At 47.3% G+C, this 23,324-nt stretch overlaps 1 protein-coding gene across 2 annotated transcripts in view; it reads right to left on the reverse strand.

Annotated features, from left to right (window-relative positions):
- The window catches only part of RBM19 (RNA binding motif protein 19), a 105,839-nt gene extending 83,123 nt beyond the window's left edge, over window positions 1-22,716 (reverse strand). Inside the window, exons 1-11 of one of the 2 annotated variants that reach the window (XM_077296440.1) lie at window positions 22,559-22,716; window positions 9,431-9,613; window positions 9,225-9,350; window positions 8,861-8,893; window positions 8,580-8,754; window positions 8,021-8,202; window positions 6,629-6,703; window positions 6,174-6,252; window positions 3,436-3,507; window positions 2,643-2,843; window positions 1,956-2,086 (exon numbers count right to left, since the gene is read on the reverse strand). In XM_077296440.1, coding sequence (XP_077152555.1) covers window positions 1,956-2,086; window positions 2,643-2,843; window positions 3,436-3,507; window positions 6,174-6,252; window positions 6,629-6,703; window positions 8,021-8,202; window positions 8,580-8,754; window positions 8,861-8,893; window positions 9,225-9,350; window positions 9,431-9,613; window positions 22,559-22,594 — 1,293 coding nt within the window. In that variant the 5' untranslated portion in view covers window positions 22,595-22,716. Of the gene's footprint in view, window positions 1-1,955; window positions 2,087-2,642; window positions 2,844-3,435; window positions 3,508-6,173; window positions 6,253-6,628; window positions 6,704-8,020; window positions 8,203-8,564; window positions 8,755-8,860; window positions 8,894-9,224; window positions 9,351-9,430; window positions 9,614-22,558 lie in introns of both variants that reach the window. The other variant, XM_077296431.1, reaches the window with a different exon arrangement.
- Between the last annotated feature and the right edge of the window lie 608 nt (window positions 22,717-23,324).

Consider the following 23,324-nt stretch of genomic DNA (forward strand, 5'->3'; position numbering starts at 1 on the left):
AAGCGTCTGCCATAAAGCCTGTTGCGAGTTTGAGCAATGGCAATGATTTAAGGATAACCTCTCTGGAAGTTTTGGCTTTGAGGTGATCCTCTAAATCATCAATCCATAAGTGCATTGACCGGGCTACGGAGGTTGCCGCTATATTGGCCCGTATTATTGCCGCGGAGGACTCCCAAGTTCTCCTTAGCAAACCGTCTGCTTTACGATCCATAGGATCTTTTAATGCGGAAGAGTCCTCAAATGGGATTGAGGTCTTCTTCGCCACCTTTGCTAGTGGGACATCGATCTTGGGAACTTCATCCCACACTTTAATGTCCTCAGGGTTGTAGGGCAAACGAAGTCTAAAGTCCCTGGGAATCACTAGCTTCTTCTCCGCTTCCTGCCACTCTTCCAGGATCATGGAACGAATGTGGTTGTTGACGGGGAAGACTTTTGCCACTTGGGCATGTAATCCGCCAAACATCTCGTCCTGGATCGAGGTCTCCTCTGGTGTATCTTGTAGCTGCATGGTGTTACGCACAGCATAAAGAAGCTCATCCGTGTCTGTTGCGGAGAAGAGATATCTCTTCCCTCTGCCCACAGATCCGTCTCTTTCTTCCTGATCAGAATCCCCCGAAACCTCACCCTCGGAAGAGGGGCTAGATTCCCTCGGCCTCTTCCGTGAAGTCTGCGGTTCTGACTGAGTAGCCTGGGGAAGATTCAAGCTTGAGATAGAAGCCTGAACCTCCTGTCGTATCATGGTCCTCATACTGGATAGCAGCGCTGTCTGCTTATCACCCACAATTTTGGATGCGCATGATTTGCACAATGGTTTCCGCCAGTTTTCCGGAAACTTAGTGGAACATAGCGGGCATTTATTTTTCCCCGATTTTTTTCTTTCGGCTGTGGGGATGGAAGGCTCAGCCTAGGGTAAAATAGAGACACGTGGCACCGTAAGTAGGAAGCAGGGGGAGGGGTGAGCTTTGTGGTATGGCTTTGCATAGCCCACTCACGTGCCCCTGAAGCTGGTCAGTCCCCTCAGGTCTGGCAGTCTCCTCCATTAGTGACAATTCTACGTATAGCCGAGTGCTCCCTTTGTCAGGATGGCCGGCGGTATACAGACCCCCCTGGTGAGATTATATAGGTTTTACCTGGTTGATCCTGCCCTCCTTACCGCCGCTGCGGTGACCGCGCTGAGCCCCTCACCGAGGCCGGCGCTGCTGCCGGCGTCATCCTCCATGCTGGTCGCACCGGAAGTGACGCGGTCGTCGCAACCGGAAGTGACGCGGCCGCTGGACCCGGAAACCGCGGCCGCACGCTGGAACCGGCCGCTGCTGGAAGCGGTCGCCGCATACACCTCCCGGCATGCAGGCACCCGGGCCGAGAGCCCCCCGAGGAGGAAGCGGACCGGACCCCAGGAGCAGCGCTACACTGGGGAGGCTGAGGGACCCCCCATGGCAGGTATCAGCCGCAGATATCTTGCGGCGGGGAAGGGAAAGGCTGGGCCCCCCGATCCCCACCATCTGCACAGCACCGTCGGAGGGCGTCTTGCAGTTCCTATCCGCAGTGGGACAGGAAAAACACTGATGGGTGGAGTGGGGAGGGTCCTTTTAACTTGTGGTTCCTGTCCCACTACGGATAAGAAGGACGTCCTCCAATGGTGCTGTCAGGTGGTGGACTGGAAAACCACACCCAAGTGCCTCCTACAGACACTAAACAAGAACTGGTTCAATCTTAGCCAGAGAGAGGGTGTATACTGCAGAGGAGGAGGTAATTTTTTATGTGTTCACTGAGTGTCCTCCTAGTGGCAGCAGCATACACCTATGGTCCTGTGTCCCCCAATAAGGCGTAGGAGAAAATACGTTTTTTCCTATTTTTCTCCTCAAAATTTTGGGTGCGTCTTCTAACCCAGGGTGTCTTATAATCCGCAAAATACGGTATATGTAATTCCTGTTATTACAAAACCAAGTACGCACCTGAAAAATGTGTCCATCAACATCTGCATAAGCTTTCACAGCATGCTCTGTAATAAGGTATGTAATAAAAGCAAACCCCTTAGGTTTCTTAGTTAGCTTGTCAATCGGAAAATGGATTTCTGAGAGAGGACCTGAAGGTGGAAAAAAGAATTCGTGAATAAATAACTTTCTTAGATGAAGCATTTACAACATTAATATTAGTTTCCTAATAACGTATAGTTTATGACAAGGTTGTGACATGGATTTCTGCTTGGTTGTGGTCCCAGTGCTAGGACCCCTACATTTCTGAGAAGGATTGGTGCTGCATATCTTCACAGCTCTTCCCTACACTTTATTCAGTCATATGAATGTGCTGAGCCCATAAAATACATGGGACACAAACCGATTTGATGTAATAAATTAAAAAAAAAAACAACAAACGTTACAATATGGCTCAAAGAAATTAAAAAAGAAGGAAGCTTTGTAAGTACCGTATTTTCAAAAACACTTCATATCATAAAATCAATTTATAGCCAACGGTATAGAGGGAGTCCATGTTTACTGACATTTTGGACAGTGGCTTAGACTTAGAAGAATAACGTACGTTTATCAGGTCCTGGAAATCAATTCTGCATAATTATCACCTCTACAATATCAGTTTTATGCTCATTTCCATTAATGAGGATAAATAGTTCATCCCTTTCCTACCATATTTGGAGAATAATGCCTCCAAGTCCTCTTCGGTACAGCTGTATGGCAGGTTTCTAACAAAAAGTCTTCCCGAATCTGACAAATCTTCTTGCACCTCAGAATCATTTTGGCGCTGTTCCCATGGTCTGTTCTGTGGTTTTCCTGAGACATCTGCTTCTTTTGTTTGCTCAACTCGGAAAACCTCAATGTATCTCGCACCTACAGATTCATATAATTTAGCGATCAGTTTTACCTTCCAATGAAATAGCTATTTTATAACTCATTTAGGTTTACTAAGGTTATCAACATTGTTAGATCTGAAATAACGGAACATCACAGTACTGTACGCACATTACTTGCTATTTTCAGTGCATTAACAAAGGAATCGAACTAGCTAAAATGTATGGATCACTGAACGAGAGAAGACATCCGTGCTGGTGCCTTTACATGCTTTATTAATGCTCAATATGTATCTACCTATACCCAACCATTATAAACGGTGGAAATAAAAAAATTGCAGATCTTTAGGTATGTCTAAATTTAAATCATAATAAGATCTGCAAAATGCTGATTGTAACTACAAATCGCTTCATGACCTGGAACTTCACTCAGGTCAACACTAAAATTGTAGCCTCGCTAACTTCAGATGCACCATGAGGGCAAAAGTCACCAATACACAGAATGCTTACATTTTACTACTGTGCACATACCGACATACTGTATTGTAAAGAAAACCGAGCAGCCACATGTAATGTAAGAAAATGTGACTTGATGTAGGATGTCTAAGTGTGATCATCACATGTCAACTCACCCATATAATCTTTATTCTTCTTAAGTGCTTTATGCACATCATCTTCAGTATTAAAATCTACAAAAATATAACCTGAAAAGATAAAGATAAAAAGTTGGTTGCTAGGTAAACATACAGTGTAGAATACAGACAAAAAAAAAACATCAGTATCTTGCTGTTTATTACTTCGGATGCAGAGATGCTGTGGGTTTTGCTTTTGCTGCCTAAGGCTAAATTCCCACAATGAGTATTTGGTGAGTTTTTGATATTGCAGATTTTCTGCAAACTTCCAGTATCTTATGTTAATTACCGTATATACTCAAGTATAAGCCGACCCGAGTATAAGCCGACCGCCCTAATTTTGCCACACAAAAAAAAACTGGGAAAACTTATTGACTCGAGTATAAGCCTAGGGTGGAAAATGCAGCAGCTACCGGTAAATATCAAAAATAAAAATAGATACCAATAAAAGTAAAATTAATTGAGACATCAGTAGGTTAAGTGTTTTTTTTGAATATCCATATTGAATCAGGAGCCCCATATAATGCTCCATACAGTTCATGATGGGCCCCATAAGATGCTCCATATTAAAATATGCCCCATATAATGCTGCACAAAGGTTAATAATGGCCCCATAAGATGCTCCATAGAAACATTTGTCCCATACAATGCTGCACAAAGGTTGATTATGGCCCCATAAGATGCTCCACACATTATGGCTCCATGAGATGCTCCACACATTATGGCCCCATGAGATGCTCCATACATTGTGGCCCCATAAGATGCTCCACACATTATGGCCCCATGAGATGCTCCATACATTGTGGCCCCATGAGATGCTCAATACATTGTGGCCCCATACGATGCTTCACACATTGTGGCCCCATGAGATGCTCCATACATTAGGGCCCCATACGATGCTCCATACATTGTGGCTCCATAAGATGCTCCACACATTTGCCCCATTTGCTGTTGCTGCGATTAAAATAAAACAAAAATCACATATTCCGCTCTCTTCGCTCAGGCCCCCGGCACTTGCGATAGTCACCTTCCTCGTTCCATCGCTGTGCGCTGCTCTGTCTTCCATCCTCTGCACTGACTGTTCAGGCAGAGGGCGGCGCGCACACTAATGACCTGAACAGGCACAGCCAGAGGACGGAAGACAGAGCAGCGTGCAGCGATGGAACGAGGAAGGTGACTATCGTGCAATGCTCACCTCCCCTGATATACTCACCTGCTCCCGGCGCGGTCCCCTGGCAGCGTCTCACTGTCAGATGGTCTCCGGGATCCGGCGGCATCTTCCTGTGTTCAGCAGTCACGTACTGCTCATTAATGAATATGCGTGCATATTCATTACTGTAATGAGCGGTACCACGTGACCGCTGAACACAGGAAGAGCTGCCTGGAGACCATGGGACATGCAGGGACAGCGCCAGGAGCAGGTGAGTATGTGACAGCCGCCGCTCCCCCTCACCCGCCGACCCCACGCCGACACGGACTCGAGTATAAGCCGAGAGGGTCACTTTCAGCCCATTTTTTTTGGCTGAAAATCTCGGCTTATACTCGAGTATATACGGTAAGTTGCTCACGCTTTTAAATACCAGTTTTCCGCTCTCTCCAGCCATTTCAATTGACCACAACTCCTTCATGGCCAGTTTTAAACAGTTGAATTTTCCTATTTTTAACCATTCTTGTGCAATTTTGGATATGTGCTTTGGGTCATTATCCTGCTAGAAGACCCTTTTTGTTTAACTCAAGGTTTTCTTACATTTGGGATCACATTTCATTCTAAACTCATTCTTGCTCCAGCTGCGCGATATCAGCCGTACCTGATTCAGCTATGCTACCCCAGTTCGGCATCTTGACCCTAGCCATTACATGCTCAACTGCAGTCCACTCAATCTCAGCCGTCCTGCTGCACCAGCACCGTCTGTCCTTGTTACTCAAGAACTGCTTATCCGGACCTACGGCTTACGATCCAAGTCACACTAAACACTTTAATTTCACTTTGTTGTCCAAAATAGATTTGCAAAGAATTATTCTCCCCTCTTTATATGTTATTTTGTTTCATATTATGAAAAAACCTGAGACATATATATATGGAAATCTTCTCTGTATGTCCATGGGACTCATAGAAAATCCAAAAATTCCATAGCACTAAAGAATAATAGGGATCAAACGTAGCTTTTAATTCCATCCTTAAAATCACATGGTAAGATACAAAAACGATGCAACGTTTTGGACCTAGCGGGCCTTTTTCAAGCTAGAGTACAATAAAAATGACATTTTTCAGGTTATTAAGATTATTTCCATTCAGTTTAAAGGGGTCCTGTCAGTTGATTCATGCTGGGAAAACAATGGGCAGCATGAATGAAGCCAGGTATAATTTTCTCTGAAACATTCCACTGTAGTCTAAAGATCCGGACGGCTTACCCCATAATGCTCTAGTTGACAGGTAGGTCTCTCCCTATGTACAGAGAGAGACTTGTCAATCAACTGGTGAGGGGCAGTGCCAGACTAGTCTTGTCCATTTCTACTCCCCAGCCAGACCCTTACATTTTGTGTTCTCTGAAAAGGACCGTTTCAAAGAAATAAATACCTTGCTGCAGTCTTGCAACCAAACTCTGATTTATGCTGCTCATGTGGTTTGGCCAGCACAAACTTACTGACAGGTTCCCTTTAATCATTCCTTTCTAGATTTCAAGTTACTTTAAGATTTTTGCAACGTCTTAGAATTGTACAAGTACAAAAGAACATACCTGTCTTGTTTCCATAGGAATTTCGCACTATTCGAATAGCAGCTGGTTTTAGTGGTAGAAGAAACTCTCGAATGTTTTGCTGGAAACACAAAGCATATTTTGTAATGAGTAGGTGGTCTTTAGTTCATTCTTGCATTTTAAGCAAACATTTATTGGTGCTTGTTCAGACCATGTTCAGATATGGCAAACAATTTTCACTACAGAAGGGTTAAATGTGTATTTGCCAATATTTATTCTGTAGGCTGAAGAGGATGATATACACAGCAACAATCTGGAAGAATTCTGCAACATATTGTATAGAAGACACTACACAGAAAATCTGAAGAATCCTGTAAAATCCTAAGGCAAATGTATTGCTATGAATTGTATAGAGGGACCATAATGCTTAATTGCATTGGGTGGAGTATCACATTTTTGTGGAAGAAAACGTTAACCATGTGATGTACAAAACCTACTTCTGTTACATTGAATGGTGCTCCTCTCAGTTTGACAGTATAAGGGGTCGTAGGCTCATTCAAAACAGGTGGTTTCTGAAGGAAAAAAAGTAGGCGCTTAATTACATGCATAGCAATGAAATCAAGACTGGCATTTTGGAGGTGTAAAACACATTCATTGTTATGAATTGAATCTAATCTACTCAGCGGTTTGAACAGAGCAAAGTACATACATACATTTATTGACTGTTGCTGTTTTCACGTCATTTTTGCCCAGCTGCCACAAAGTGGACGAGTCTCTATGGGATGGTGCCATGGTGACCCCTGCTTGTCACAATCGCGCAGAGCAGTGGCATTCCTTGCACCATAAATCTTACTCCTGTCCATAGGTCGAGTAAGATTCATGGTGAGGCGCACACAGACATGCACACCACTTCACGCCTCACCTGCATGCGCCTTTTAATGAATCATGCACCTTACTCTTCGTTCTGCCACATCCTCAAGATCGGCAAAAAAAACCAAAAAAAAAACGCTGGTCTTGATGAAACATGTATTTGAAATAAGGACACGTGAAAAGGGTCTTTTACTGCTGTGACACTCTGGACTTCTCACCATCACACATCAATGGCCTGGGGTATACTCTTTCAGCTTAAGCAATATAGGTGTGAAGAATGCCTGCAAACAACTGGGCTCTAATGGGTAACATTTTTCCTTGAGGAGAGTGACATGCCAAGCCTGGCATACCAGTGCGAGGAAGCTTATAAGCTATGCAATGCTTCTCTGGGAAATTAAATATGAAAATTGCCTCTACAGAGAGGAAGAGGACTGGAACTCTAGTGCTACCTACTGGAAGTAACAACCCTAAAAGTCAATATCGACCCTTTAACGAGCCTTTCAAAATAACTTAGGATAAAAGCTGAACCAGAATCTCAATTTGCAGACATGGTGTTTCAGGGTGATGCTCCTCGTTAGTGAGATTTGATTTGGCTTTACGAGAGGCTTATGACTGGAGTGTGAGGACACCGTTTCTCCTTGTAGAGAGTGACATGCCAGGCCTGCTAGTTAAAGAGTTCATATTGACTTTTCAAACTGTTACTTCCACTTTGTGGCACTAGAGTTCTAGTCGTCTTCTTCTCTGAAGAGACAAGTTGATCATGTAATCAACTGGACCCAATCTATTGCATCTCTTGTTGTAGCTAAGCAGCTCAGGGGTCCTCATACCCAGCAGGACGCTCTGCTAATTTATTACTGTTTACAATTTATCACTATGGTTCCAGCAGATAGAACTGTGAGGGTGGAGAGATTATGTTGAATAGCTAGAACTTATATGTGGGATGATATGAGAAGTGTAGATGGTAGAACTGTAGGTATGAATGGAGCACTCACCATTTATAAAGAAAATACATCGCTTACCTCTTTCTTTCCTGGTTTGCTCTTCTCAGAAGACCCAACAACTTTACTCTTGGCATCCGTTTTCTCCTGGTCGGCAGCTTTCTCCTCTTTAGCCCCAGATGTTACGGTGGAGGGCTCACTCACTACTTTTGATTTGAGGTAGTCCATGTCAGAAATCTCTGATTGCAAAGCTACCTTCTCATCTGTAAATAAGCAGAAATGGATTCAAATCTTAATGCTGTAGGTTTGCCATTTCTTATGTAAAATAACATACAAATCAGGATTTCCATTTTGGTGGTCATTATTTGAATGGCAATGTGCAAAATTAAAGTGTGTAAAGGAGCACTATGATGGACACTTTAGTGTCTGCACTTTTTAAGCTTATAGCTTAAAAATATGATAGAAATAATGGAAATACCTAAAACTCCCAAATCACACACAAAAGTCATCTACTAGACTGTATGTTGCCGTAAACCAAATCTAAGAAGTTCTTTACTCCCAATTTTTCAAGGTTTGCAGTTAGGTTTGTGCAAATAGTAAGTATGCAGATATAACTAGTTCATACCGGTGTTTTCCTCACCGTCCTCATCCCCAGAATCTTGCTCCGATTCAGAATCAAAGTTGAGGTAGTCATCCTGGGAACGGCTCTTCACCTTTTCTATAGGCTCAACCATTGTGTCATTAGTCCATGTAGCGGCCTTGCTCCTGCTTTGGTGAACATTCAGAAATTCCTTGAAGCCACTGTCCTTTTCCAGCTGCAGATCAAACAGCAGTATATTATATTCATTGAAGTGAAATCAGACTCCCTTTTAATAATACAATGCAATTTCCTTTATAATCAAACAAATAGAGAATACTTACATCTCCCAAAACAGAATTTTGCTCTTTCTGTGCCTACAAAAAAAGATTAATTCTATTAAGTATGGATAACACAAAGTACTTGTGCAATCAACTTATTTTTATTTTATATCTGTCAACAGATTTCACAACATAAAAAGAATTCAGACCTGATGAGTTTGTCATTTTAGATATTTTACAAGAGTTTGGGGCCCACTGTACTGAAAGTGAACAACCCCTTTAATTTGTTTGAGGATGACCATGGTGTTACTTAGAGCTACTATGGAATTAGGAACACACATGCAGCCCTATCAGAAGGTTCCGGTGGTAGGGTAGGTGTTTGTCTATTAACATAATGCATACTGTCAGCTTACTTCTTTTACTTTACCTTTTTTTCTTCCGTTTTTGCATGTGCCCCATCCTCATTTTTTATGACGTCCTTGCTTTTACTTTGGGAGTACTTACTCCATGGTCTACTTTTCGTGGGATCACCAAATGATTTACAAAGCTCCACCTTTAAGGAAAGAGGAAATAAAGTGACTACGTTAAAAAATGTATCCTTACCACTCCCCAGCACCTGTCTGGCTTACTCACAGAAATACGGGATGTGTCAATGAAGCTCTTGTTGAAGTGGCTAAGAGCGGCTTTAGCCTCATCTTCTGTGCTAAATCCAATGAAGCCAAATTTCCGGAATTTCCCATCCTTTGTATATTTCAGGGTGCAGTCGGTTAAATTGCCAAACTCCGCAAACAACTCTCGGAATCGATCTTCTTTCATCTTTACAAAAAATAAATAAAACACCATGTTATGAATGAAGCCCAACGTCTGTGCTTTTATTAAAAGACCTTGTGTTATGAAAATGGAAAATAGTTTTACACCGGAGTATAAGAGAACTGGAATGGATGAGTCTGCGATCAGAGAAAAGAGCTCATCCTAAATAGTGCCCATCAGTGCCACTGAAACTATTAAAGGGGTATTCCCGTCTCCAAGATCCTATCCCAATATGCAGTACATGTAATAATATTAGCAAATACCTCAACTTAGAAATGTAGTATAGTTCTTCTGATTCACTTTGTCACTTACACTATGTGGAGGGCACTGCAGTAGCTTGGGTATCCATAGTTACGACCAATGACAACTGTTACTACCGTATATGAGTAGTCGTGGCCATGGATACCTGACCTACAGCAATGCCTGCACATGGGGTAAGCAACATAGCGAATCAGAATAACTATACTACATTTCTAATTAAAGGTATATGCTAATATTCTTAGTATTATTACATCTATAGGGATATGATCTTGGAGATGGGAATACCCCTTTAACGAAAATCCATAAAAAATAAAGCCCCAGCACTTTAAAATGAGCAGAACAGGGGTATACAGTATATGCAAACAATCTATTTTTTCAAAATGTGCAAAATGTATACACATGAAAACATCGATATTCAGCTTGTGTGCTCATTCTCAGGTGTCTACTAGTAGTGATGAGCGAATATACTCGTTACTCGAGATTCACCGAGCATACTTGGGGGTCCTCCGAGTATTTTTAGTGCTCGGAGATTTAGTTTTTATTGCCGCAGCTGAATGATTTACATCTGTTAGCCAGCACAAGTACATGTGGGGATTCCCTAGCAACCAGGCAACCCCCACAAGTACTTATGCTGGCTAACAGATGTAAATCATTCAGCTGCGGCAAGAAAAACGAAATCTCCGAGCACTAAAAAATACTCGGTGGGCCCCCGGCCATGCTCGGGAAATCTTGAGTAACGAGTATATTCGCTCATCACTATCTACTAGTTTATACACGATTACAGTGTGCTCCCTAGATGAGTCCTGACTGTTCACAGCCCACAGAGTTACCCCAATGACTGGAAGCTAGCGACTTCAGGCACAATGTAACTTCATTTTCCCCCTGCAGCTACTCTTCCAATTTGACATCTCCACATATTTAACACAGTACTTGTCTGCAGATTACCACTATGGCTGGTAAATACCATTTTATATTCTTGACAGCTTCCCTTCAAGTTGCAAAAAGAACTAGACAGTCAACAAACAAAAAAGTTAACTGGCAAGTTACTTAGAAGAGGTGATGAGTGCACCTTAGGGTACCGTCACACTTAAGGCCCCGTCTCACATAGCGATTTACCAACGATCACGACCAGCGATACGACCTGGCCGTGATCGTTGGTAAGTCGCTGTGTGGTCGCTGGGGAGCTGTCACACAGACAGCTCTCTCCAGCGACCAACGATCAGGGGAACGACTTCGGCATCGTTGAAACTGTCTTCAAAGATGCCGAAGTCCCCCTGCAGCACCCGGGTAACCAGGGTAAACATCGGGTTACTAAGCGCAGGGCCGCGCTTAGTAACCCGATGTTTACCCTGGTTACCAAAAAAAACAAAACAGTACATACTCACCATCTGATGTCCGTCATGTCCCTTGCCGTCTGCTTCCTGCTCTGACTGAGTACCGCCGTACAGTGAGAGCACAGCACAACAGTGACGTCACCGCTGTGCTGTACTTTCACTTTCACTTTGCGGCGCTCAGTCAGTGTGGGAAGCAGACGGCAAGGGACCTGACGGACATCAGATGGTGAGTATGTACCGTTTGTTTTTTTTTACATTTACGCTGGTAACCAGGGTAAACATCGGGTTACTAAGCGCGGCCCTGCGCTTAGGGTACTGTCTCACAGTGCAATTTTGATCGCTACGACGGCACGATTCGTGACGTCGCAGCGTCGTATGATTATTGCTCCAGCGTCGTAGACTGCGGTCACACTGTGCAATCACGGCGCTGGAGCGATGCCGAAGTCCCCGGGTAACCAGGGTAAACATCGGGTTACTAAGCGCAGGGCCGCGCTTAGTAACCCGATGTTTACCCTGGTTACCAGCGTAAACGTAAAAAAAAACAAACAGTACATACTCACATTCCGGTGTCTGTCCCCCGGCGTTCTGCTTCTCTCCACTGTGTAAGCACCATAGCCGGAAAGCAGAGCGGTGACGTCACCGCGTCACCGCTGTGCTCGCTTTCCGGCCGGCAGGCGCTCACAGTGCAGAGAAGCTGAGACGCCGGAGGACAGACACCGGAATGTGAGTATGTACTGTTTGTTTTTTTTACATTTACGATGGTAACCAGGGTAAACATCGGGTTACTAAGCGCGGCCCTGCGCTTAGTTACCCGATGTTTACCCTGGTTACAAGCGAACACATCGCTGGATCGGTGTCACACACAACGATCCAGCGATGTCAGCGGGTGATCAAGCGACAAAAGAAAGTTCCAAACGATCTGCTACGACGTACGATTCTCAGCAGGGTCCCTGATCGCTGCTGCGTGTCAGACACAGCGATATCGTAACGATATCGCTAGAACGTCACGAATCGTACCGTCGTAGCGATGAAAATGGCACTGTGTGACAGTACCCTTAGTAACCCGATGTTTACCCTGGTTACCAGTGAAGACATCGCTGAATCCGTGTCACACACACCGATTCAGCGATGTCAGCGGGACCTCAACGACCAAAAAACGGCCCAGGCCATTCCGACACGACCAGCGATCTCACAGCAGGGGCCGGGTCGCTGCTACGTGTCACACATAGCGAGATCGCTACTGAGGTCGCTGTTGCGTCACAAAACTTGTGACTCAGCAGCGATCTCGCTATGTGAGACGGGGCCTTTACTCTACAATAGGTCATGGATTACTTGCGTACTGTCTAATGTTTCACAATTCTCACAAACTAGAGTGGAGGTAAGGAAGGCCACCTAACTCACGTACAGCTTTCCAGAGTGCCTGTTGGGTGCTAAGACCCCATTCTCCTGATGTATGAAACATCCAGAGATGTCTAGACAGTGTGCCATTAGTACTTGCCACTGCTATTCTGTGTGTGGCTGCTCACATAGCATTAATCTTTCATGCATTTTTCAGTCCATGTGGTTGGGGGCTGCACAGTATTGCACCACGGACAACATGTGGCCCATGGGCTACAGATTGTGGCCCCCTGGTCTAGTTTCTAACAGAACATTAGCCCCAATTTATAAAATGAATGCGTAACTAAATTTGGACCATAAAATGTAAACAAGGAGATTTTTGTGTACTCACCGTAAAATCTTTTTCTCCGAGTCATCATTGGGGGACACAGGACGAATGGGTGTTATGCTGCTGCCACCAGGAGGACACTAAGTTAAACACACACAAAAGATTAACTCCTCCCCTGCAGTATACACCCACAGGCTGGACAATCCAGAGCCAGTTCGGTAACAAAGCAGTAGGAGTAAGCCAGTTAAACAGAAAACATGTCATAGTCAAAACACAGACTGAAAAGAACAATTGAGCCAACTAGGCTAACAGGGAGGGTGCTGTGTCCCCCAATGATGACTCGGAGAAAAAGATTTTACGGTGAGTACACAAAAATCTCCTTTTCTCCTACGTATCATTGGGGGACACAGGACGAATGGGACGTCCCAAAGCAGTCCCTGGGTGGGTCACCAGAAGTTATAAATGCTGAGCGAGCCTACAAACTACAGATGAGACACAGCCGCTTGTAGGATTCGCCTACCGACGGAAGCGTCTGCCGAAGCCTGAAAGTGCACCTGGTAGTGCTTCGTGAACGTATGTAGACTGGACCATGTAGCAGCCTTGCAGACCTGTGCTGCCGATGCCTGGTGCCGGATGGCCCAGGACGCGCCGACTGACCGGGTAGAATGAGCCTTGATCCCCGGAGGTGCGGCGTGACCCTTGACACGGTAGGACTCTTGGATGGCGGAACGAATCCACTTGGCAATGGAGGCCTTGGAAGCGGGTAGTCCCTTCCGTGGCCCCTTCGGAAGAACGAACAAGGCGTCTGACCTACGGAGAGACGCAGTCCTGGAGACGTAACGTCTGAGACCCCTCACTAAGTCCAGAGTGTGGAGCGCCCTTTCCGTGCGGTGGGAAGGAGCAGGGCACAGTGAGGGAAGGACAATCTCCTCATTAAGATGGAAGGAGGAAACGACCTTCGGAAGAAAAGTCGGACATGTCCGCAGAACCACCTTGTCCTGGTGGAACACGAGGAAAGGAGGTCGGCACGACAGAGCTGCCAGCTCAGAGACACGTCTAATAGACGTGACAGCCACGAGGAAGGCAATCTTCCAAGACAAGAACAGCAAAGACACTTCATGCAAGGGCTCAAAGGGGGGCTCTTGAAGAGCACAGAGAACTAGGTTCAGGTCCCATGGTTCCAAGGGCATCCTGTAAGGCGGAGCCATATGAGAAACACCCTGGATGAAGGTCCTGACCTGCAATCTGTTTGCAATCTTTCTCTGAAAAAGAACCGAGAGAGCAGAAATTTGGCCCTTAAGAGAGCTGAGAGCAAGACCCAAGTCTACGCCTGATTGGAGGAATTCCAAAATGTGAGGGATAGAAAAACGGAGGGGGAAACGTCCCCGCTTCCTGCACCAGGCGAAGTATGCCTTCCAGGCGCGGTGGTAGATGCGCATAGAAGAAGGCTTGCGTGCGCGGAGCATGGTAGATATCACCGTCTGGGGCAACCCCTTCTGCCTCAGTACCCAGGACTCAACGGCCACACCGTTAAACACAGGGCCTCTGAGTTCGGGTGGTAAATGGGCCCTTGAGACAGGAGGTCTGCGCGACTCGGCAGCCTCCAAGGTACGTCTGAGACCAGTTGAACCATCTCGGCATACCATGTCCTGCGCGGCCAGTCCGGAGCGATGAGAAGTACTGGGATCCGTTCTGCCTTGATCTTCCTGATCACCTTTGTCAGAAGAGGAATTGGGGGAAAGATGTATGGGAGTCTGAAACCCTGCCATGAGAGGACGAGAGCGTCGGCTCCGAAGGCTGAGGGGTCGTGAGACCTGGCCATGAAGACGGGAACCTGGCAATTGAGGCGAGATGCCATTAGGTCCACGTCCGGGGTCCCCCATCGAGAGCATATCTGGTGAAAGATTGCGGGATGGAGAGACCACTCTCCGGGATCGAGGCTGTGGCGACTGAGAAAGTCCGCTTCCCAGTTTTCCACGCCTGGGATAAAAACTGCTGAGAGTATGGAATGATGTGTCTCGGCCCAGCGGAGAATTAGCGTCACCTCGACCATGGCCGCCTTGCTGCGAGTGCCCCCTTGGCGGTTGATGTAGGCTACCGCAGTGGCGTTGTCGGACTGGACTCTGACCGCACGGCCGGAGAGGAACGGCTGAAAATGATGGAGAGCCAGTCTGATTGCCCGAATCTCTAGGATATTGATGGGCAGCTGGGACTCCTGCGGAGACCAGCGACCCTGAGTCGAGTGGCGCTGGAACACTGCACCCCAGCTGAAGAGACTGGCGTCCGTTGTGACAACCAGCCAGTGCACCGGAAGGAAAGACTTCCCCCGAGTCAGGGAGGACCTCTTGGTCCACCACCTGAGGGACTGTCTGATTGGGCGAGAGAGAATGAGACGGCGGTCGAGCGAGGCGGGATTCCTGTCCCATACTGCCAGAATGGCGTGTTGTAAGGGACGGAGGTGAAAAACCGCAAAGGGCACTGCCTCCATTGCCGCCACCATCCTGCCGAGTACCCTCATGGAGAAGCGTAGGGAGTGAGAGCGAGGTTGAGTAAGCTTCCGGACTTCTCTCTGAAGAGTGGATACCTTTTCCGGAGGCAAAAGTACTAGACCCTGAGAGGAGTCTAAGATCATTCCCAGGTAGGATATGGTTTGGGCCGGGACTGGGGAAGATTTTTTGAAATTGATTTTCCAGCCCAGGCGCAAAAAGGTATTTATAGTGACGTCTACCGCTTCTGAACAGGACCGGAAAGAGGGGCCTTTTATGAGGATGTCGTCCAAGTAGGGCAACACCACTATGCCTCGAGCATGTAGAATGGCCACGGCAGCTGCCATGACCTTGGTGAACACCCGAGGAGCAGTGGCCAGCCCGAAAGGTAGGGCGACAAACTGAAAATGGTGCCCCTGGACCGCGAAGCGGAGGAAGCGCTGATGAGACGGTAGGATGGGAATGTGCAAGTAAGCGTCTTGAACATCTAGAGATGCAAGGAACTCGCCCTCTTCCAGAGAGGCAATTACCGAGCGGAGGGACTCCATACGGAATTGACGTACACGGACGTACTTGTTGAGGAGCTTGAGGTCCAATATTGGACGTACTGAGCCGTCCTTCTTTGGTACAATGAAAAGATTGGAAGAGAAACCTTGGTACCTCTCGTTCTGAGGTACCGGGATGATGACCCCGTCTTCCCATAGCGATCTTATGGCCTGAAAATACTGACGGACCCTTGCTCTGGGAGGAGGGGACTGGAAGAAACGAGATGGGGGAAGAGAGACAAACTCTATCTTGTAACCGAAGGATACCAGTTCGCGGACCCATCGGTCGGGAACTACCGAGAGCCACGCGTCCCGAAAGAAGAGTAGGCGGCCGCCAACTCTGTCGGTGTCCTTTGGCGTCTGCCAAGAGTCATTGAGGTGGAGACCTGTTAGGTCTGGGCCCCCTGGACCCCTGTTGTCTGGGTCTGCCTCTCCAAGAGGGAGAAGGTTTGTAAGATGGCTGGGAGGTTCTGTCCTTGCGCTGACCTCTCCCGGCGCCGGGTGGCGCGGAGGGAGGATTGGACCAATTGGAGCCGAAACGGAAATATCGGCCTCGGCCCTGTTGGTTGCGAAAGGGGCGAAAGGTCCGTTGCTGGGGAAGGAATTTGCTCTTTCCCCCTGTGGAGTCTGCGATTATTTTATCTAGTTTGTCCCCAAAAAGGCGTTCGCCCTGGTATGGAAGGGACGTGAGAGATTTTTTGGATCCTGAGTCCGCTTTCCAGTCCCTGAGCCAAAGGGATCTGCGGATCGTGACAGCATTGGCCGCTGCCTGTGAGGCACAGTTGGCCGCGTCTAAGGATGCGGAAACTACAAAGTCCCCCGCTCTGGCAATCTGAGTGGCCAGGTGTGAAACCTCGGGGGGTAAGTCGGCGTGTAGTGCTGTAGAGGCTAAAGACTCGGCCCAATGGGTCATGGTTTTTGCAACCCATGTGGCGGCAAAAGAAGGGAAGAGAGAAGCCGAGGAAGCTTCAAAAGCCGAGCGAGCCATCTGGTCAATTTGTCTATCAGTGGGATGCTTGATGGACGCGCCCTCGGAGGAGGATAGAACCGCCTTGGTGGCTAGCCGCGACACTGGCGGGTCCACGGAGGGTGACTGAGACCACTCCTTAGCAAGGTCCTGAGCAAACGGATACTTCAATTGCATAGCCTTCTGACCTGAGAAGCGTTTATCCGGACGGACTCTGTGGAGATCGACAATGTCCTTGAATTGAGGATGCGTAGGAAAAAATCTATGAGCCTTTGTGGTTCGCCCGAATGACACGGGATGAACCGCCTTGGACGGGGTTTCCTCCTCTAACTGTAGCGTCTGACTTACCGAGTCTATGAGAGAATCTAGGGTCTCTTGGTCGTGACGATACTCTGGGGAACAGGACACGCTGGATGCGTCGTCCAGAAAGGATTCCCTGCTATGAGCTGGGGATGAGTGACGAGAGACTTCGCTCTCTGAGCCGGAGGGCTGATCACGGACCGGAGATATTACCCTGGACTTCTTTCTAGATGAGAGAGGGCTTCTGGAAACGGTACGACCTCTAGGCCGAGAGGGGTTTTTAGGCCGCGTTACATCATCCGTGGAAGCGCCCTGGGTAAGGGACGGGTCACGGAGGGACTGTATCGTCCTTTCCAAGGATGCCACAGATCGAGCAAGGGAGGACGCCCATGCGGGGGTACTAGGCTCACTACATTCCGGGTCAGAGGCCGGAGTATCCTGTGCCGCAGACATTTCGCAGGCGGAGCACAGCGGGGTAGTGTGACCTCGGGGCAGAGATACCTTGCAGGAGGTGCACACAGCAAAAATAACAGAGTGGGTCTTTCCAGTCCGTTTTTGCTTAGACTGTGACATCTTTGCCATAAAGTGAGCGTACTGGCAGGGGAAGAGACAATCCTACTGAGTGCGTCTCACCAAGTTCTGCGGTGCTTGGCAGGGAGATCCTGAAGTCCTGTGCGCTGTGGTGCTGCAGAGCCGCCAGCGCACTTCCTGGTCCAAGATGGCCGCCGAGATGTGAGAAGGGCGCTTCTCGGGAACGAGAAGCGCCCAGAGAGAGAGAGAGAGAGAGGGAGGGGGGCGTGTCGTGGGCGGGCGGTGGATTCCCTGCTATGCGCGTCGGAACGCTGCCATTGCCACCGCCATCCTGCTGTATGAGGGAGGGAGTCTGATTGTCCGTGTTGGAGTCCGGCCCAGGGCCGGTAAACTGTGCCACCGCCCTAACAGAGCGCCGGATTGCCCGCCATGCCTCCAATATAAAGCTGCCCCGCGGCTGCAGCGCCGCATTAGAAAGAGGATAAGGGATCCCTGAACGGGCGGTCCCCTGTCAGCTGGTCGGCCCCCGCACTTACCTTGTGCGATGGGGCCGATGCTCCATCCACCTTCACCTTAGTAGGGAGAGGGTGGAGAGCTTCTGCCGCCGTGCAACATCCGCTATGTTCAGTGGTGATGCAGTGGGCGGCTGCACGGACGCCATGGCATTCTGTCCGGCTGTGCCCTGGCTCCAGGAAACTTAGGTGGATGATTAGTCCCCGTGGTCGCCTGACAGGGAGGGAGGGAGATCGGAACGCTAAGGAACCGTCGCCACACTGGAAAGTGAGCCAGGGCTGGCATCCATCGTCGCGGGAAAGGATACAGGAGGAACGCTCCATGTACTTGCCCGTTGTTGGTGCGGGAGAGATCAGAGCTGAAAATTTGCCTGTCGCTCCCTTCCGTTAAAAACAAAAATCGGTGGGGTCCTGAGGACCCAAGTGCCTCCTGAGACACTAAGTAAGAACTGGCTCTGGATTGTCCAGCCTGTGGGTGTATACTGCAGGGGAGGAGTTAATCTTTTGTGTGTGTTTAACTTAGTGTCCTCCTGGTGGCAGCAGCATAACACCCATTCGTCCTGTGTCCCCCAATGATACGTAGGAGAAAGATAATATTTGTGTTAGGCTAGATCCCCACCATGAGTTTTTGGTGAGTTTTTTATGTTGTGTATTTTAGAAATAATTAAAGTAAGCCATTTTACTTAATGGGTGCAGAAAATCTCAGCAAAAGCTCATCATGGGAATGGAGCATAATAGGAAAAAATGTTGATATTGATTAAAAAAATGCTTCTTTTATACAATGAATCAAAACTGACCATTCAAAAAGCTGGAAGGTATATGACCGCTTTTTTTTTTCCAGCTTAGGTACATTAAATATATTACAATAAATAAAGCAGTTTATTATGGTGCATTTATGATAGTTGACTTTGTATAGGTCATCAGCCTCAGATCAGCGAGGGTCCAGCATGGCTCTGTAGACCCTGTACCCAGCTATGGCAGCTACAACAGAGTGCCATACACTGATTACATCTGCCCACTATCAGAACTGGCAACAGCTGATTGGTGCAAATGTCAGATTCCCACCTATATGATAAGGATGACCAATCACTGGGATATTTCATCAACATCACAGTTGTGGACAACTGCCCTTAACTGCATTCATGGATTGGCTTACACTGCAGCAGTTCTGATCCTGTTAAACTGCTGACAGTGCTTGACAAGAGATCAGAAATGCGTTTTACACACCTTATATATGGTTTTATCATCAGCATATAACTTTGAGAAGCTTGAATCCAGCGCACATCGCTCCTGAACGTACTTGAAGGTGATCCCTAAACCAGAAGAGCTCTCTGCAGCAAGTGCTCCACACCCTCCCTGGATGGCTATAACGTCAAACCAGGGAAACCGCTACAGCCATTACGGAATCAGACAGAAGGCAAAGTAAAATACTTCAGCTTTAGGCTGGATTCACACATGCATGTTTCTTGGTTTGCGTACAGGCTGGCCACAGCTCTCCTGACCTGAACTCAAAAGCCTCAAGTACATCAAAGAGGCACTGGAGCTCTGGTCAGAAAATCCATGGCCAGTCCGAAGCAAGAATATGTGAATCTGGCCAAAGTCGTTGCCTTGAGGACACTGGACACTGTCGTAGTGACAATGCGGTTTAACCTGCATTCTGGGCCCCATTCAGACATGTCAGAACTGCAGTCAGGGTCCACTTAGACACCAAGATGTGCAGTTACTACTTGGTGATTACGCAGGCACCGAAGCCTTTTTTTTTTTCCTAAATATAGCAAACTAAACTTTTCCATGAGACACAAATATTGTGAAAAAGAAGTAAAACATAGAAAAAAAAAAAAGAATTAGAGAATGTTAGTGTTGGAAGGGACATCAAGGGTCACAGTGTCCAACCCCCTGCTCAATGCAGAATTAAATAATCTTTATTTTACTATAGCGCTAACATATTCCGCAGCGCTTTACAGTTTGCACACATCATCATCACTGTCCCCGATGGGGCTTGCAATCTAAATTCCCTATCAGTATGTCTTTGGAGTGTGGGAGAAAACCGGAGTACCCGGAGGAAACCCACGCAAACACGGTGAGAACATACAAACTCCTTGCAGATGTTGTCCTGGGTGGGACTTGAACCCAGGACTCCAGCGCTGCAAAGCTGCAGTGCTAACCACTGAGCCACAATGCTGCCCTGAACAGACAGATGTCTGTACAGCCTCTGTTTGAAGACTTCCATTGAAGGAGAACTCACCACCTCTCGTGGCAGCCAGAATGTTAAACTGAGAACCTTGTATTCAGTTCTGTACATTTTGGCCCAGCAGTATTAGATCAAAGTATGATTTTTGTTTGTGAGGTCATATCTTTTTCTACAGCATTGGCATACTGCATGGTCTAAAACCTCTTTTTTTTTTTTTTTACTTGGACTAGCACTCCTCCCTTTTGGCACAGGTGTTTTTGATTAGCAGGATACAAAAAGGAGCCTATAAAAAGGTACTGAGAAGTCTGCTGTGACATTCTGAATGGAATGCCAACCTTGAATTAGTTGCATAGGGTCAATTAGACCCCAAGCGAGTTAGTTTTTGTCATATTTCCGTTCCACAAGTAAGAAAGGCAGGTAACTGTGTTTTGGAAGATTCCTAGTTCGCCCCCCTCCTCTTCCTCAGTGCAGTGCAAGATGTGGAAAGACTACACGACACAGCGAGGTGCTAACAACTATTAGTGTGTTTTGGGGCAACTAACTGAAGGCTAATCTAAGAAGCTTGTGTTGAGTTTTGTACATTTTTGCCCAGCGGCATTACATCAATGTATGATTGTTGGACGTGTGGTCAGTGTCATTCTACAGCATCGGAATAAAAAAAAAAAGCCAGTTTGTATCGGCATGATTTTCCATCCTGGTATCATAAAGGTAAGCCCACATTCAGACATCAGGATTTTTTTTCACGTATGAGGAAAAAAAATGGACCAAGTTTCATTAGTGATTTTTATCAGCTTTAAATTGATGAGAAAAAAAAATATCCACCTCTTCCTATCTGTTAAAGGGAACCTGTCACCCCGAAAATCGAAGGTGAGCTATGCCCACCGGCATCAGGGGCTTATCTATAGCATTCTGTAATGCTGTAGAAAAGCCCCCGATGCATCCTGAAAGATGAGAAAGAGGTTAGATTATACTGACCCAGGGGCGGTCCGCTGCGGTGCGGTCCGGTCCGATGGGTGTAGCGGTCCGGTCCGATGGGTGTAGCAGTCCGGTCCGATGGGTGTAGCAGTCCGGTCCGATGGGTGTAGCAGTCGGGTCCGATGGGTGTAGCAGTCCGGTCCGGGGCCTCCCATCTTCCTACGATGACGTCCTCTTCTTGTATTCATGCTGTGGCTCCGGCGCAGGCGTACTTTGTCTGTCCTGTTGAGGGCAGAGCAAGGTACTGCAGTGCGCAAGTGCCAGGCGCCTCTGACCTTTCCCGTTGCCTGCGCACTGCAGTACTTTGCTTTGCCCTCAACAGGACAGATAAAGTACACCGGAGCCGCAGCGTGAAGTCAAGAAGAGGACGTCATCCTATGAAGATAGGAGGCCCCGGACCGGACCGCCCCTGGGTGAGTATAATCTAACCTGTTTTTCTCATCTTTCAGGATACATCGGGGGCTTATCTACAGCATTACAGAATGCTGTAGATAAGCCCCTGATGATGGTGGGCTTAGCTCACCTTCAATTTTGGGGTGACAGGTTCCCTTTAAGCACAGAGAGACTTTTATTGCAGGGTTTAATCAGTCATGTCTACGCGATTCTGCAGACCACTCGGACCACAAACAAATTGAGGATGTGAACAGTGTCGTAAGTATTGTGCTATCTGTGAAAAAACTAGATGGCAAAAACTAGATGGAAAAAATGAAGTGTGAATGAGCCCCAAGTCGCTACTTTCTGCAGCAGTGATGATGTCACATTACAGGGTCATATGACTACTGCAGCCGATCGCCAGCCACCGCTGCAGCCGATCGCCGGCCCCTGTGACGGCACCTTACGCTGTTGCAGAAAGTAGAGACCAGCCGGTAACTGAGCAGCATCAGAAGGGGAGAATGCAGGAGCACATGAGGGGTCTGGCTTTGTAAAACCTCTCACTCTCCAGACGGCCCTGGAAGGTCTTACATAAGAATCACTAGTAACAACACACAACTTACTGAACTAAAATGCAAGATTCCAGGAAGTGATACGTAACGTGACAGAAGATGCCCAACAACAGTGATGCCAGTGAGAACCAGGGAAACAAATCTACACGTGAGAACCGTGCGCATGACCAGAGCCACCGGCAGCCCCGAGAAGGGGCGGAACATTGACATGGTTAATGAATAAACAAAGTATTACATACCCCATTCGGGAGATTCTTGACGATTAATCGCGACATCTTGCTTGGTGGCTTTAACACCAGGTAGTGGAATCATAAACTACCTTCACGTTTAGTCCGTGGGCGCTGCCATCTTGGTTTACACCACGTGACTAGCGCTGCGCACGTGCACAGACGATGGGGGCGTGGCCTGCCTGTGGCACTCACTGCTAGGGTCCTCTCCTGCGTGAGCGAATGGCGGGCAAGAAGTTCATTCGCTCTGCCGGCAGGGGGCAGTGTAGCTGTAGCGTCACGTCATTATTTCTATGTGCAAGGTTTTGTACGTGAAGAGATGTAGACATACGGTGGGATGAGGGCTCACGCAGCCGCAGTCCTAATAGCCAGTATTCCCTCTGTGGTAGCCACAATGCCAGAGGCTGTAGGCACTATAATTGCGAGTAGAAGCCTTCCTATAGAATTCATTTGTTGGCACCACAAATGCCATGTGCCCCATGATCCGGTGAAGTGCTGTGTTTGACCCTTGATGTTTCTTACAGTTTGGCCATGTGACGTACCACAAGGCACAAAATGGCCGCATGCAATGTTACTGGCAGCCATGTAGTAAGAGCGATAGAATCGGCGCCACTCGATTTCAGCCATGACGACTGGATCACCTAGGATTGCAGTGGCGGCTTCTCCCTGCACTAACGTATTCACGATATATGTGTGTATACATCAGGGAAAATAAGTATTTGATACACTGCAGATTTTGAAAGTTTGCCCACCTACAAAGAATGGAGAGGTCTCTAAT

The sequence above is a fragment of the Ranitomeya variabilis genome, chromosome 1 (assembly GCF_051348905.1).
Source record: "Ranitomeya variabilis isolate aRanVar5 chromosome 1, aRanVar5.hap1, whole genome shotgun sequence".
In the NCBI taxonomy this organism is placed as follows: Eukaryota; Metazoa; Chordata; class Amphibia; order Anura; family Dendrobatidae; genus Ranitomeya; species Ranitomeya variabilis.